We start from the raw sequence: 16,539 nt of genomic DNA, 5'->3' as shown, positions 1-16,539 counted from the left end.
GAGTGGTGATACTACATAGGGGCCCTAGGCACATACAAATCAATTGCTTTGGAGCCTGCTTTTAGCTCAAAATGCTATATAGAATCATAGAACCATAGAATAGTTAGGGTTGGAAAGGACCTCAAGATCATCTAGTTCCAACCCCCCTGCCATGGGCAGGGACACCTCACACTAAACCATCCCACCCAAGGCTTCATCCAACCTGGCCTTGAACATGGCCAGGGATGGAGCACTCACAACCTCCCTGGGCAACCCATTCCAGTGCCTCACGACCCTTACAGGAAAGAATTTCCTCCTTATATCCAATCTAAACTTCCCCTGTTTAAGTTTTAACCCATTACCCCTTGTCCTGTCACTTCCGTCCCTGACGAAGAGTCCCTCCCCAGCATCCTTATAGGCCCCCTTCAGATACTGGAAGGCTGCTATGAGGTCTCCATCTGTTGATTCACAGAGGTCTTGCCTGTAACGAGCCACATGTTTGGTCACAATATGACCATTGTCTTGTTACAGAATGTGGGTTTTTCACCTGTTACAGCTGAAAGGCCATGGTATACAGGCTACTTCAAAATCATTGCGTCTGGATAATGTGACAGGAAAACAGGGAGAGGAATGATGAATGTATAGAGGAAGGGAATGCCCTGGAAGGAATTCAAGCAGAGAGGGGAAGGATGGTGAACATACAGCAAAGAATCCTGCTTCAGCTGAAGCCCCAGTATTACTTTTTGTGTGAAAGGGGCAGGGCAGGTTTCTTCACAAGAAGCCTGCACAAAACCATTTCTTGGTTATTCCAAACAACAAGCATTTATCCGTCTGCATCTGCCTTTGGCTGCCATTACTTTTTCTTTTTCTTTTTTTTTTTAATGTTACTGAGAGAAGCTGGTAAAAGAGTTTATGAATTAGTATTCCACATTGCATGTTTTGCTCAATGACAAAGTGATGGAGCCTGGCAAGAAGGCGTTTGGGTATGCCACGCAAGCTCCGTGGGGCACACTGCCCATAAGCTCTGCTTTTACAAGTCCCTCATCCTGCAGCCTTCAAAATTAACATGGGATTCTCTAGACCTAGCAAAAGATGTACTCCTTGCTACAGCTAATGTTACCTGGGATGAGTTCTTACTTTTCTTTTTAAAAGCAAGATATAGCCCAACATTTAACCCCACATATTGCACATAAAAGTGTACAGTCCTTAGTGCTGCACCTTTGCAAATGCTTTTCCCTGCATGGTGCTGCACTGCCTGTTCACATGCCTACTGTGCCTGTACCGACGGGAGAGCTGTGCAAATGTAGGCACAAAACTGGCTAGGATATTTTAAAAGAAAATACGCCTATGAGTCTGTCAGTTATGGAAATGGCATTTTAGCACAAGTTTTAAAACCATACTTTTAGAACTGTCTTCTATATTAGTGTGTCTAATGTTTTATGCAAAAAAAATTTACATATTATAAGTAGCAGTATAGACAGAATTCGATTTCCTTAAGGAGATCAATTACTTCCTTAATCCCTAAATACAACTTTGCTTCTGCATGCAAGACCTAGTTCTTAGAAGCAATGAACCCATCAATTGTTATTTCACGGGAAAAAAGCCATCAGGAAAGGCGTATCCACTGTAACGGAGTCAAAACCTCCTGTGGAGGAGAGCGACATCTCGAGGCAGCCTGGCCAAGATGACACACCTCAATGCCCCTGAGCTGCTGGCAGGGTCTGTCATTAGCAGTGTTGATACGCAATAGAATAAAAAAGGCATTACGGTCATGCTTAAATATAAAGTGTTATTTGCAAATCATCTATACAGTCGGAAAAGTTTAAATTGAGAAGATCTTATTGCTCTTTCTTCTGTGTTTAGACCTTCAGTACAGTTCTGCATCTTCCTTAAGACCCTCTATGACACTAAGTCACGGGTAACTAATATACAGTATACATGCTTTCGGTATCTTCCTGTACAATACAGAGAAAAGACTGGAGTCTGTCAGTGGAAACTTGGCTTCAGCAAAGCCAAAAGTTCATTTCTGAACAGCCTCAGAAGCTCTAGCAATTCTTAGTGAGGTGCTCACATAAAGATTTTGATGAATGTAGAGCAGATATAATGGTATCTCTTGGATAAGGAATCTGCAATTCTTTTTATTAATCTGCTGGTTTCGTACTTCAGCCATCCCAACAGTTCCTGTTGCTACAGCAGTGATACAGCATAAAGAGCTGCTCCTTTCTCAGCTGCTGATCTCCACTCCTCTCCAGCCACTGCTGCTGCCATAGTCTGGGTACAGCTGCACCACACAGCAAAAGATGTGCGCTGTTGGCACCACCAATAAATGATGAAACAGGCATGAAGCACACTCACAGGAGGAAGCTAGGGGGCTCTGCTGAAAGGGGCAGAAGCAATCCTATCCATACATAGTTAACAGATGCATCACAGTTTTCCTGGCAGTTGTCAGCAAATAAAATCTTTAGTACGATCTTAGAAGGAAATTTATAGTCAAGGTAAATGAAAATGGAGTTAGTGGGAAGGATACTACTGTTTAATCATTTCCATGAAGTACATAGAGCATAAACAATACTTTTATCGGAAATTTAAAAATACATTTCCTCTCCTTCTATACCTTCCATCATAAGGAACCATGCTCAATGTGTTCTATTTTTTGATGGAAGGAAAAGTTATTTCCACTGGTGGAGTAGACGATGAGAAAACAGAGCACTATTGTTCCCTATTGCTCTTCCTTTTATAGTTCAGTACTTCTGAACTGTACTTCAGTACTTCAGTACTGCTCTGCATCTTCTTCTAGACCCTCTATAGCACTACGTTACTGGTGACTTACATACAGGATATGTGCTTTGGTTATCTTCCTGTACAATACAGAGAAAAGACTCTATTTGTTTCATTGAAAGTCTGCTGAAACCCCAACTCTAACATTTTATTCAAACATGACCTAAAATACTGTATTAAGAAACAAACACATACAAGCAAACCCCTATACTAGAATGTGTCACAAGCTTTTTATACAGATTCACAGTGATAAATAGATACAAGGACATTCCCTTCCATCTATACGAGATACTTAAGAACACAAAGTGCAGCTTTTTTTGTATACTCCAGTCTCATTCGGTGTTTCACCTAGAAGTCTGGTTCATAAATAACTTCTAAAACAGAAGTTTCCAAAACGTAACAAGCTTAATTAAGCTTGCTTAATTAATTAAGCACTGCTTAATTCAGATCATCTGGACAGTGTTTTTTGGCACAGGCTCCTTTCAATGTCCATTTCCACCTTCCGAGAGTATGCGTGATGGTTCAGTGTACTTTGCTGTCAGCAAGTAGAAGAGGGCAGGTGCAGGTACTAAGGCAAGCAATGGCAGGTCCTGCTCAAGCTTATCCAGTTTGGAAATGGAGATGATTCCATAGGCATGAAGTAACCAGTGGCTGAAGAGAACAACAAGCCTTTTCTTCCTCACAAGAAGATCCTTGAAAGACTTGCAAAATAAACACAGTACCTTGTTAGCATTCATCCCCTTACCTAGTACCTGATGTTTAACAGTGTTATAGACAGCACACAGAGACTGCAAGAAGCCTCTTGGGTTTGAGCCCTTCCAGCACAGAACAGTTCCTCAGTGCACCACAAGGGGGAAGTCTCGCAGGAGCTTCCTCCAGCTCAGAGAAGTCTTAGGCTTAAACACAGAATACGCAGCAGAGAAAAGGCAAGAGACACAGCGCTCTCTCCTCGAATTCAAGTATTTTGTAGTTTATTAACACAGGAAACATGTTTACCTACCTCCACTTCAGATGCAGACATGTACACAGCCAGTGTAACCAAAGACAACACCAGTATGATGTATGGGAAGGCATAATCTAAAGGCAAACATCAAACACATTAGCAGGAGAAAGAACTCGATACACATTTCAGCAGAGGTAGTTTTTCCACGTAAAACCATGGGTGTGAAATAAACTAAGCTACTGTAGCCCACCTCTTATCATCCCATCAAACACACACAGTGGTAAGGCTCAGCCTAGTACAACTATTCAACACTTCAGTCTTGGGTTTTCAAACTTTTTCTGTTATTTCAAGGTGGAGTTACTGTGCATTTAAATCACTGACTGAAGAAGGCAGATAATGAGAAAAGCAATCAGGCTGAGCGGGGATTTTGTGGCACCTGTCCCCTTCATGTGACAAGTTTGCAGGAAGCAAACCTAAAAATAGCAGGTATCTCCAAACTTAGACTTTGATTCATCTCTGAAATCAGACAAAATCTGCCTTAGCAGAAAGTGGAATGAGCTCCTTCTAATGTGATTTTATCTCACACCCCTTCTATTCCCTTCTTGAGAAAGGCACGGTCTCTAGCAGCACCAGCAGAGACAAAGCAATGTTGGTCAGGAGCCTGGTTAGGATAGGGCTACTGATGAGCAACTTTTCCAGGCAAAACTCACAATAACCTTAAAAAACATCCTTATTTTTGAAGCAAAAAGAGTGTCATGTCCCTCCTTCTCATAAGTCACCTATTAGTGTGTGTTTATAGGTATGTTTATTAGTGTTATTAAGAGACAACTCACAAAGCAGGCCTCCTCCAACAGCCTGAAGCACAGTGAGGATAGGGAAGAAGTACAGTGCTGCATAAATGCTTTTAAATCGATCAGACTTTCCTAAACCACAGGCAATTTTCTTAACCAGAAGAGGCCGAAGGAGCATCATTAACACGAGACAGAAAGCATAATATATAAACACAATGGTGTACCTAGGAGGGAAAAAAGAAAAAAAGATAAATTCCTTAAAATGTGCGGTTCTATCCTGCAGACTCAACTCAGAACCAAGGAATTTCGGGATAGTCAGTGAACTCCAAAGAATTTATAATCAAAGGGTATAAACACAGAATGATGCACTCACTTTTCCTAAGGAAAATGGTCAAGATGCAGCAAAGACAGAGAAAAAAAAAACCAGAGTCTTACGCTTCATAGCTAAACAGCCTGAACTATACTGCCTTCTTTGGCAACTCAGAAAGTCACTAGGTGTTGCTGAGTCTTTCACACATAAACCAGCTCAATGCATGAAAACACTTTTGGGGATTGATACTCATTGGTCCCAGTTACACCTGAACACTTTTTGCCTCTTTGAGAGGAGGCACAGATAGAAACACACTTGTATAAAAGGGACACAAAAGAAAGGAGCACAAAAGCCTTTACACTCACAGTGGATAGACTGCTTCGTGAGTGCAGTGCACCGTGGTGATGTAGTCAGGGCTTGGGTTGTAAAGCATCGTGTACCAGTCCGAAAGCTTCTTCACCTTGCAGGAGCGGATATGCACTGAGCCGACGGGGTCACTGACGAGCAGCGTAACAATTGCTGCAACGCTGCACTCGAACAAGGCAGTTACATGCTGCAACAGTGCGCGGGAACTGTGGAAGCAGAGTGAGAGATTTACTATCTTGCTAACACAACAGGAAACCTAAATGCTGACTGGAAAGTTCCTATGCAGTATAGAACCTTCTACAGAGTTCATACTCACTGTGATCAAGGTCAGGACAACTCTGCTTGAATAAAAAGTATTTGAAGTTGACTGTGAAAACTCACAATCTCAGATGATTTAGCATGTAAAATGTGACTGAACAACATTCCAGCCTCTTAAATGAAAGCTTGCTGTAGCAAAAGCATCCTGTCAGGTGAGGAACAGCACCACTCAGCTGTTGTGGTTTCAAAGAAAGTAACACTGGGGATAAGACACCACACATCTCAGAAGGGGTAACATCATCATATATGATATCAGCAAACTTTCAAAGCTGCAAGTCCTTGTTAAAGATGGTATATATTCATATATTAAACTCTCCCAGTTTTTGGTGTTTAGTATGCCTCAGAGTCGTTACTTCTTAAAAATTTCAGTCTAGCACCTAATGGCTGCATGCAGCTATGGTTTTAAACCCTTTTTTCACAGAACCTCCCTGATGCACCATGCTGATGTAAAAGTTACAGCAGGTATGCTACCAGGACCAAAGCCCAGTATATATACTCCTACAGAGGAAACTCAAACCCATTCCCTCAGTGTGTGCAGCACTGCTGATCGGGGCCTCTGCAGGTGGTAGGTCTGGCCCAGGAGAGAGGAGTTCACACACTGCACCACTCCTGCTCACTGGGAAACCCAATCCAGGCCAAACTGGCAGACAGACTGGGTATCACCACACCGAAGAGATACAGACCATGCCCCGAGGGTGCTGACTGGTAAGAAGGACCCACGGGACTCTTAGACTTGTAAATAAACCCCAGTCCAGATGCCCAAGGCTTGTGTGCCACCGTATCAGCTCAACCAACAGCATGAACTGCTGGACAGTTCAATTCAGCATCTCCAATCAATTACTTGTGGATACAAGACAACAATTTTAAAGTAACTTATCTGAAGAAAGGGTAAACAAACCTTTTTTTTCCTGAATACCATTCAATAAAGAACCAGTGTAAAACCAGGGGGAGCATGGCCATGAAGCCAAGGTACAACCAGTCATAGCGGTCTGGAGATCCCATACATTCCCGGCAGATTTTGTTGTCATCAGTTCTTTGACCTCTAGGGCATACCTACAAAAAGCAGAGACTGTTTACACAGCATCCAAGTACCAATAATGAATCTTTGCAGTTCCTGGAAAAACAGCTTGAACTAGTTCTGGGACAAGATACATACAGACTTCTAAAGAGATAAAACGTTAAACTTAGCAATTTCTCAGGTTACACTGGCCTCACTCTCTGTGGCTCTTCCTTCTCAACATAAACAAAGATGAAAAAAAAAAAGCATGTTTAACATGCTTCATCCAAGTCTCCGTTTCCCTCTCCCTTTCACTGCTAAGCTCATGTACCCACCAGGCCACTCACAAGCACTGCCCACCTCCCCTCTGCTTTCCTGCTCCCCTTTCATTGCACCCACCCCAGCTATTGCTCTCCCTCAGCACTGCAATAAATCAGCAGGCAGAATGATTTCAGCACAGCTCTCCATTCCATTCCACCTCGTTCTGTTCCAGTTTTCACAGCCCCTCGGCTCAGCTCTGGTTTAGCACCTCCCTTCAGGGAACATCTCACTGAACAGCTCCTGTTTTCAGCGAGGAAGCTCTGCCTGTCCTCTCCAGCCCTCGCTTCCCCCAAGTCCCCAAGGCACTTCGGGGCTGAGCTGTGGGCCGCGATGCTGCTCACAGCGGGATCCACACCAGCCTGCCAGCACCAGCGGCTGGAGCGGTCCGGGCCGAGCAGCCACGGCCGGGCCCCGCGCGGGAGGGAGAGGGGCCGTCCCTGCTCGCCAGCCCTTACCTCGCCGGCTGCGAACTTACCCCGCAGTCCCCGTAAGTCTCCACAGAGCCGTTGACTGACAGGACGGTCCTGCCGCAGTACAGCCCGAGGCAGGCGGGCTGGATGTCCACAGCTGCGGGGAGAGCGCAGCCCGCGTTACCACGGCGCCCCTACCCGGCCCGGAGCGCCTCACACCCCGCGGCTCCCCCGCAGCCGAGAGGCACCGAGCACCATCCGCGGCACGCCACCACGGCAACGGCAACGCCAACGCCAGCGCCAGCCCCTGTGCCAGCGCCAGCCCCTGTGCCAGTGCCAGCGCCAGCCCCTGTGCCAGCGCCAGCCCCTGTGCCAGTGCCAGTGCCAGCGCCAGCGCCAGCCCCCGTCCCCGTCCCCGTCCCCGTCCCCGTCCCCGTCCCCGTCCCCGTCCTACCGGCACGGAACATCCCCGCAATCCATCCACCGCCCTCAAGCACCACACAGCTCCTTCCGCACCCGACACTTCCGCTTCCGACGCGAGGACAAGCTCCGCCCCCGCAGCCGTGTGGGAGTGGTCAAGCAGGGGGCGGGTGCTGCTCCGCCCCGGGGGCGTGGCCCTGGTGATCCCCGCCCGGCGGAGGCGGTGGAGATGGCGGCCGTAGCGGAGGGTAGCGGTGCCGGTGACGGTACCGGTGCCAGTACCGGTGCCGGACGGTGGCTGCCGCCGCACTCGCCCTCTGGTCTGGTGCTGCAGACGGTGGAGATGCACACGGGCGGCGAGCCTCTGCGCATCATCCCGCGGCTGGAGGCGGCAGAGGAGGTAGCGGCGGTGGGAGGACTATCGCTGCTGTCGCTGCGGAGGGAGGTGGCGGCCACCCAGGATCACGTGCGGCGGGCGCTGATGCACGAGCCCCGGGGGCACGGCGGCATGTACGGGGCGGTGGTGGTGCGAGGAGCGGCTGCCGCTGCCGGCGCCCACCTGGCAGCCCTCTTCCTGCACGGCGCCGGCTACAGCGCTATGTGCGGCCACGCTGTCATGGCCCTCGGCCGCTTCGCCCTCGACTACGGGCTGGTGGCGGCGCCCAGCTGCCCCGAGACCGCTGTCCACCTGCGCTGCCCCTGCGGGCCCGTCACTGCCTTTGTGCCCTGGGATGGCCACCGCAGCGGCAACCCTGTCCGCTTCCACAGTGTGCCTGCCTTTGCTGTCACCACAGGTGGGAACTGGCCCTGCTGCGCTGGGGCTGGGGGGGGGCTGGTGGTCTGCCTGAGGGGCATCTGGCAAATCCCTCCCCAATTCTGACGTTCCTCAAAGGCCATCAGGGACAGCACAAGGTGTCATGTGCTGCTCTCTGGCATGGGAGCATCCAAGTCATTGTCTCTATGCTCCCCTTGCACGTGACGGGGTTCCTCTACTCTGCATGCAAGCCAATGGCCCAGTACAATTTCCTGCCTTCAGAGCTCTCTCTTTCTCTGCCCAGACTTGGCCATCGACGTCCCTGGTTATGGGAAGGTGGTGGTCGACATTGGCTATGGTGGTACTTTCTATGCCTTCCTCAACGCTGAGCAGCTGGGCCTTGATGTGTGCTCTTCGAAGACAAGAGACCTTGTCAATGCGGCGAGTGCAGTGACAGAAGCAGTGAAGAAACAGGTACGGTGGATCGCTGTGTTATCCCAGCATGCTCCCTTTGGGTGACTGCACCAGATGGAGGCCCTTTATTCCCCTGAGAACCTCAGGATGGGAGGGAGTCCTGACTTTCTAGCCCTGTGTTGAATTTCGAAGTTCTCCTCCAGCCTCACAAGGATGTGAGAAGGAGCTCACTTTCCTGCTGCTGTATCTTTCTCTGTGCCTGGAGAAGCAGAGGTGGGAATGCAGCACTGTGGCCTTGTCCCTTTCCTCTGGTCTCTTGAGGAAGCTGTACTGCTGGCTGCCCAGCTGCAGCATGCATTGCTGAAGCTGTCTTTGCTGTTCCTAGTTCAAGCTTCATCACCCTGAAAGCGATGACCTGGCTTTTCTCTACGGCACCATACTGACAGATGGGAAAGATGCCTTTAGTGAGGAGCCCACCACCAATATCTGTGTGTTTGCAGATGAACAGGTACACGAATGGGCTCTTCTCAGACACACAAGGCATCACCTTTATCCTTTCTTACATCTACTCCAGAGGATGGTTCTGCTGCTTCTTGCTTTGGGTAGTGATGATTGCTTCTGCAGCAGTTTTCCTCTGAAGAGCTGTCACTTAACACATGTTGGTTTAGTTCCTTATGACAGAAATACTTCTGCACATCTTAGATGGGGGCATTTTAAAAGGGTTCATATCCGTGTTCCGTAGGTCGGAATTTCCTAGGAGTTCAGGGGCTGAGGTGGGGTCCCAGCATAGTGCATGTCCTTAAAGTCCTCAAAAGCAAGAGAGAAAAGAAGGGGTGTAAACGTCTGTCTTTGTCTGCAGTGGATAAGGCATCACATAAATAGCAGAGGAAGTTGCAATTGGACTGCTTAGCAGTGAGGAGTGTGGAGCACTGGGACAGATCACCTCAGAAGCTGGCCAATATTGTGGTTTTTGGAGGTTTTAAAATCCAGGCTGGCCAGCTGTGCTCTTAGTGTAAGGAGAACTGATCCTGCCTCGATGTATAAGAATGTGATGATGCTGGGAAGTTTTCAGGTGCTCCCTAAATAGCATCAATATTTACTAGATCATTCATCCCTACAAGTTTGACAAAGCTGATCACAACTCAGACGTTTCCCCAAACCTGTTTATTTTGTCCTTTCCTTTGTGATGTATCTATCTGAATTCTGTACAAACCCCTAAGATAGAGGGGTCTCCCCCGAGTGCAGTACAGAGGTGGCCAAGAGAACCGAGGGGAGTGATACTGTTTTCTGTTCAACCCCAAAACAGTAGAGCTGGTTCACCTTCTCTTCTGAATATAGGTTGACCGAAGTCCAACAGGATCGGGTGTGACAGCTCGCATTGCCTTGCAGTACCATAAGGGGCTCATCCAGCTTAATCAGACCAGAACCTTTCAGAGCAGCACCACAGGATCCTTGTTCACAGGGAAGGCAGTGAAGGCAAGTGGCTTGTGCTGGACTTTACCTCTGTCTGGAGGACTGCTGGAAAAGTGCTGTGGCCTTGGCTCAGTGGAGAAGCAGAGAAGCCTTTCTATGCGTGGGGAAGGGCATATGGAAGGAAGGAGGTGCCTGGGGGTTTTGTCTTACCACAGTCTTTCAAGGTTTTTAGTTAAGAAGCAAGGAACAGTAAGACTCTGTTCTGTTGCATGGCTTCCCTGCTCTCTTGGCTATCAGGAAAGAACTGGGATGAGAAGTGCTTGTGCAGATAAATTAGCCTGGTCCATTCTCAGTGGCAGCTAAGGGTGGATTCCTGGTTTACTCCCCTCTTTCCTGCTCAAAGGCTGACTGTGTTGTTCAGAGATGTAACAGCTGGGTCTGTGCATCCGGGTTTCCAGGCCCAGCCTTGGCCTCCTGACATCTGGCAGCATGTGGCCATGAAGGTCTGAACATGTCACAGGGAGATGTCTTTGGGCGCGAGTGGCCACTGGCTTGTTGGCCTCCTGTGGCAGTGCCATGGCTCACAAGCTCAGACCAGTGGCAGCAGCAGTTGTGCAGGTGTGGAGCTCTTGCAGGCAAGGTGAGGTGGTGAAAGAGCTGCTGCACACTTTGGGATGTACCTGGGCAGGGCAGTGTGCTCGCTGAGGGGTGTCTGCACAAGTGCCAGGTAGCACTGGTGTTTCATGGGCATGGGAGAGTGGAGAACCCCCCATCACCTCTGTCCTGATCCCAATCCCTCTGCAGGAAGCCAAGTTGGGTGACTACAATGCTGTTGTTGTGGAAGTCTCAGGAGAAGCCTTTTACATCGGTACGACCACCTTCACTGTGGAAGAGGAGGACCCATTGAAATATGGCTTCTTCTTCAAGTGACCCAAGCCATGGCATGGTGGCAAAGTCTCACTGATGGTTCTGCACTTCTCCTGCCCATGCATTTCTGTTCTGCTTCTCCACACTGCTCATCGCAATATGCCAGAGCAACAGGAATAGCCCTTGGTGGTGTGACAGCATTCTGCTGTGTTTCAAGCTAGCAGGCCACATTCCCCTGTTGTGATTAGCATATTGGGTGCAGTGTGATTAGCATATATGGGCGGCTCTGAGAAGCCATCATATTTTTTTCTGGATAATTATTTGCAGAAAATGTAGCTGATCTTGGAGACCTGTCTTCAAATTTATGTGCCTTCTCTATGTCTGTAAATTACTGATTTCAAAGCCAGATTCCTATTAAATGCCAGCTGAGAACACTGCCTTTCTCCTCTTGTTTTCACTCCCAGAACACATTTCCAGGGCTCTGCTGAGTGTGTCACAGCTGTTGGTTTGAATTGCCTGTTCTCCCTCATGCCGCAGCTCAGCTGCCCTTGCTGCTGTGACTCATGCCTGAGCTTCCCCGGTCTGCCCACCTCAGGTCTGTCCAAACACCTCACTGCACTCACTTCACCCCTGCTAGAGCCCTTCTACATCCCAGGTATTTCCTTAGAACCTTCTGCAGTCCCTGCTGTAGGTCCCCTAAACCTTCCTCTCTTGCTTATCCTGGACCATTGGCTGCAAATACTCTACGGCTTACTTTTAACAGGAGCAGCTGTATTCAAAGGTCTGAGCTATTATGACCCTTGATTGCTAATTATTTACTGGTGATTTGGCCTCAGCTGTGTGCAGTCCATACTTGCTTTGCTAGAGTGTTTTGAGGGAGGACTGACGGTGGAAAGACCAAAGCAAGCCCTGGGCTGTAGGCAAGCATTTGCAGTGGCGGAAGCAGAGCTTCAGAACACTTGTGGCCTGTAATTTCCACTGTGTCTCTGGACAAAATGATGTTTATTTATTGAAGACACTCATGGGAGTCTGCTTTGTTAACATGAGACATGAAAATGAGAATTATCATCTCCCAGTAGCTCATGCAGCAGAAGGGAGCAAGTCATACTGGAGAGCATGGAAAAGCCTGGGATTGATTTCTTCTGTCAATGTGGAAAATTATAACTTTGCCTGTGCTACCAACAGAGCTTTTTTAGGCTGGAAGCTGGAACTCTTGCTTCAGCTTTCTAGTAACCCCCTGATACATCACTCACAGGCTCTGGTCCCAGCAAGAATTGACAAGACACATCCTTCATGCTTGCAGGAGCAAACTCCTCTGTGTGTTTTTAGCTACTGGGCATCTCCCCTGCAATCAACCCCCCAGCCTGGCTCCAGGGGAAGGGGTGGGGCAGCAAGTCCTGAAGCCCAGCATAGAAAGGTTGGAAACTCTTCAGGTGTTAGAACAGGCTGTCCAGGGAAGTGGTGGAGTCACCATCCTTGGAAGTCTTCAAAAACCATGTAGATGTGGCTCTTAGTTACACGGTTTAGTGTTGGACTTGGCAGACCTTGGGTAAAGGTTGGACTCGATGATCTTAAAGGTCTTTTCCAACCTAGCTGATTCTGTGAATCTGTGATGAACTGGGTCACATCCCTCATTATGTGTTCATGGTGATACCCGTAAGAAGTTTTCCCTGTAGCGCCCCAGCTCCAGCATGGCTGAGAGTAGTGGGCCAGGGTGCTGCTGCCAGTGTGAGAGTCCCTGTCCTGACCCCTCAACCCCGCAGCTTGTGAGACTCCAACGTGGAGAGCAGAGCTGGCCGCCGGCCGCCGGAGTGTCTGGGGGTAGCTATCTCTGCCCTTTCGTGATGGGCTGCAGGGGAGAGGGGCCATGAGGGAAGAGGGCTCTGAAAGGGGCCATGTGAGGAAAGCGGCTGCGGGGAGCCGCCCCCGGCGCTGGGTTGGGGTGAGGCCGGTGCGTGGGGACGGAGTCCCCGTGCCCGGGCCCCCCGCGCCCCGCTGCTCTGCTGCGGACGCTCCGCTCCCCGCCCCCGGGGCCGCGGAGGGAGCCGGGCCGGGCTGGGCCGGTTCCCCGGGCAACGACTGCCGCGCGACGTCAGCGGCTGGCGGGGCCGGGGGCCCGGCGCGGGCGGGGAGCGCCTCTGCAGCCGCGGCGCTGGCGGGGGCATGGGGCTGCGCATGGGGCTGCGCATGGGGCCGGCCGCGGCTGTGCCGGGAAACCTGTCCCGCGGCGGCGGCAACGAGAGCGGCGGGGCCGCGGCGGCCGGCTGGTCTGCGGCGGCCGGCTGGTCTGCGGCCGCGCTGGCCTCGCAGGCGCTGGCGCTGCTGCTCATCTTCGCCCTCTCGGCGCTCGGCAACGGGGCGGTGGTGCTGGTGATCGCCCGGCACCGGCAGCTCCGCACGGTCACCAACGCCTTCGTGCTGTCGCTGTCGCTGTCGGAGCTGCTGGGCGCCCTGCTCTGCCTGCCCCTGGCCTTCTTCAGCCTGCTCAGCCGCCCGCCCGGCGCCTGGCTCTTCGGGCAGCGCCTCTGCCTGGCCAGCGCCGCCCTGCACGCTGGGCTGGGCATCGCCGCCACCCTCACCATGGCTCTGCTCTCCTTCGACCGCTACTGCGCCATCGTCCGCCAGCCCCGGCACAAGATGGGCCGCCGCCGCGCCGCGCAGCTCCTGGCTGCCGTCTGGCTGGCTGCCCTGGCCCTGGCCGGACCCTGGTACGGGCTGGCGGGCGAGGAGCAGCGGGAGGCCCGTCCCGGGGCCTACCACTGCGTCTACGTGCTTCCCTGGGGCTCATCCCGGCTGGGGCCGCCCTACGGTGCAGCCCTCATTGTGCTCTGCTACCTCCTGCCCTTTGCCCTCATGTGCTTCTGCCACTACAACATCTGCCGCGCTGTGCGGCTGGCCGAGAGCCGCGTGCGGCCCCTCACCACATACGGGCACCTGCTGCGGGCCTACGGGGAGATGCGCACGGCCACTACCGTCCTCATCATGATCGTCTCCATCATCTGCTGCTGGGGGCCCTACTGCATCCTGGGGCTGGCCGCGGCTGCCGGCCACCTGCCTTTCTCTCCCACCATGGATGCTGTAGCCAGCGGGATGGCCTGGGCCAACGGTGCCATCAACCCCCTCATCTATGCCGCCCGCAACCCCAACATCTCTGTGCTGCTGCGGCGCAGCCGTGAGGGTGGCTACAGGACTAGGAACAACATGGCAGCCTACCTCTTGGTCCCGGGACGCCAGCCAGAGCCCCGGAGCAGGGCTGACCGTGTCCGGGAGCGCTACATCAATCGGCACAGCGGGCCCCCGGGCAGTGCCCCGTCTTCCTCCAGCCCAGCGAGCGGGGGAGAGATGGCCATGTGGGCCTGCAAAAATCCCGCTGTACTCTTCTGCCGGGATGGGCAGCCAGACACCATCTCTGAGGCCACCTTGCAGGCCAAAGCGGGCACTGTTGACACCAGCCTCTGAAGTGATGGGGGACCAGGATGGAGGCATTGGGCCTCAATGCCATCTCCCTGAAGAACTGCAGGGAGCCCCAGTGCTTGGAGTCGTTTGCTGGCAGGCTACCAGGAAACTGGAAATTGGAGCGACGGGACTGTGTGAGACACTTTGTGGTTTGTTCTTCATTGTGTGAGCTCTGGTTCGGCAGCTCAGTCTGCAAGCAGCGAGAACTCCACAGTGAAAAAAGTCCTCCTTCCCTTTCAGCAGACCTGATGCACTAGTGATAGCTGCCAAGCTGAGCCAGCACAAGAGCTTGACTGCAAGAACAAAACATTGTTTGTGCCAGTCCTGCAGAAAGTGCCACAGTGAAGCTAAGAGACAGGCACACAAATACAGCCCAAATGGACTGACATGTGAGCTGTTCGCTAAGTGCCAAAAAGCCATTGAGAACTGAGCACTGGCAGCTGGAAAACACTCTGAAAACACCACACTGTGAAAGCCACATCATGGCAGGAAAATGTTGTTTTAACCCATTATATGTGGAAGTGGTGATAGTCAAAAAGTCACAGACTGTGGGACAGGGTAAAAAAGCGATGTATTATTGTTCTGGTTTTGTTTGTTTTAAAAGTCCCAAGCATAACAGCAGTAATTGGTGTGAAAGGGAGGATGTATGACACTGGGAGAGAAGGAGAGGAAGATGAAACCTTAGTTGTCAAAATTTCAGCAGTCCTTTTTTTGCTGGAGCAGTCAACTTAAAATACTATGAATACGAGAAATGAGAGTTCTTCAGGCACTGAGGAAAAGGGTGTGGGTGTAGACTATGGTGTCCCTGAGTTTGTGCGCAGGGGGTGGTGCACTTTCTTTTTGAGCTCACCTCCCATCTGTGGGAAATGTCTCACATCTCTAAGTGATGTGAGAGGTGGGTATCTGAAAGGAGAGGTAAAGCAATATCATGTGCTCTTAAGCATGTGAAAGTGTGTATATGCAGAGAGCAGATATTGATGGCAGCAATCCATCTGGAGTATAATATTTAAAATCCATTTTAGGAAAGGAAAATAATGCAGTGGAAGTGCAATTGTGGCATAAATTGATTTGAATTTATCAATATATTATTTTTGTCCGAAGGCCTAAAGCCAAAAATTGGTGTTTCAAATCAGAAACTAAGACTGGGCCTTTTTTTTTTTTTTTTCTTTCCGGTGAATGTGAGGGACAGGCAAGTGTTTTTCCTTGTACAGGCTTTAAAAATACAATGTTACTGTTTTACTGGATTTTGCAACTTTGTGACCCAAGTGACCATATTGTCATTGTTTTGTAAGTGAGACAACAAATAAATTGTCTTTTCTGTAGGCCATGAAGGTGTCTCAGCCTGGTATCATTCCCAGCTCAGACTTGAGAAAGAAACTTCTGTAAAATATTGGCAGATGAATGGTAGTAGAGAGAGACCTAATCGCTTGTGAAATTTTAATGCAGCAGTTGTCCATGCTGTGAGCGTTACCGGAATTTTCTTCTGGGAAGTTCCTGAAGTCCAGGAGGAAAAGATTTGACCCTTGACAACTGCTTGGCACTGATACTTTGCCCTGCAAGTCCTGGGTTTTGCAAGTTGGACAGTATATTCATATTCTTTCAGAGGGAAGCTGTACAAAAAACTACAGCTTTTCACAGCAGCTGTTTGACAGCAGGTGAACAGTAGTGACTTGTTAGAAGGGTAGGACAGGAATTTTTTTGCATACCTGCCCTTCCACAGCAAAGTATGGCCAGTGTAAAGTGAAAGAGGTGGTTGTGAATGATGGGATGAGATTTACCTAGGTAGCTGGCAGGTGGTAACAAGGAGATTGGTGCAGGCTAATTTGCCAGACAGAGCACTCTGGTGTTTAGACAGCTTCAAGAGCTTTTGCCAGAGTTCCACTAGGCCTTGACTCTTACCTATAGAAAACTTTAGCTATGATCCAGGTGGTAGCAAAGAAAACCCATAGGGTTCTGCCTTCCCAGAAGGGTTATCGCTCCATGAGTTGTAGCAACAGTCCTT

The 16,539-nt window shown here is 50.3% G+C and overlaps 3 protein-coding genes across 3 annotated transcripts; 2 read left to right on the top strand and 1 right to left on the bottom strand.

Moving 5' to 3' along the window:
• Nucleotides 1-2,490: 2,490 nt before the first annotated feature.
• Nucleotides 2,491-7,746, bottom strand: JKAMP (JNK1/MAPK8 associated membrane protein). Its single transcript, XM_065685285.1, has 7 exons — nucleotides 7,668-7,746; nucleotides 7,279-7,370; nucleotides 6,384-6,538; nucleotides 5,167-5,373; nucleotides 4,534-4,715; nucleotides 3,758-3,834; nucleotides 2,491-3,458 (listed from the first exon to the last, which is right to left on the bottom strand). The coding sequence occupies exons 1-7, from the start codon at nucleotides 7,678-7,680 to the stop codon at nucleotides 3,240-3,242; spliced, it is 945 nt and encodes a 314-aa protein (XP_065541357.1). The 5' UTR covers nucleotides 7,681-7,746; the 3' UTR covers nucleotides 2,491-3,239.
• Nucleotides 7,747-7,824: 78 nt separating this feature from the next.
• On the top strand, nucleotides 7,825-11,515 carry L3HYPDH (trans-L-3-hydroxyproline dehydratase). Its single transcript, XM_065685283.1, has 5 exons — nucleotides 7,825-8,427; nucleotides 8,692-8,861; nucleotides 9,187-9,309; nucleotides 10,140-10,277; nucleotides 11,019-11,515. The coding sequence occupies exons 1-5, from the start codon at nucleotides 7,863-7,865 to the stop codon at nucleotides 11,142-11,144; spliced, it is 1,122 nt and encodes a 373-aa protein (XP_065541355.1). The 5' UTR covers nucleotides 7,825-7,862; the 3' UTR covers nucleotides 11,145-11,515.
• A 1,741-nt stretch (nucleotides 11,516-13,256) lies between these two features.
• On the top strand, nucleotides 13,257-15,864 carry GPR135 (G protein-coupled receptor 135). Its single transcript, XM_065685113.1, has one exon. It carries the CDS (start codon nucleotides 13,257-13,259, stop codon nucleotides 14,538-14,540), a length of 1,284 nt encoding a protein of 427 aa, XP_065541185.1. The 3' UTR covers nucleotides 14,541-15,864.
• Nucleotides 15,865-16,539: the final 675 nt, after the last annotated feature.

Source organism: Lathamus discolor, chromosome 6 (assembly GCF_037157495.1).
Source record: "Lathamus discolor isolate bLatDis1 chromosome 6, bLatDis1.hap1, whole genome shotgun sequence".
Lineage (NCBI taxonomy): Eukaryota > Metazoa > Chordata > Aves > Psittaciformes > Psittacidae > Lathamus > Lathamus discolor.
The sequence above is the reverse complement of the archived record's forward strand: the minus strand, read 5'-3'. Positions and strand labels throughout refer to the sequence as shown.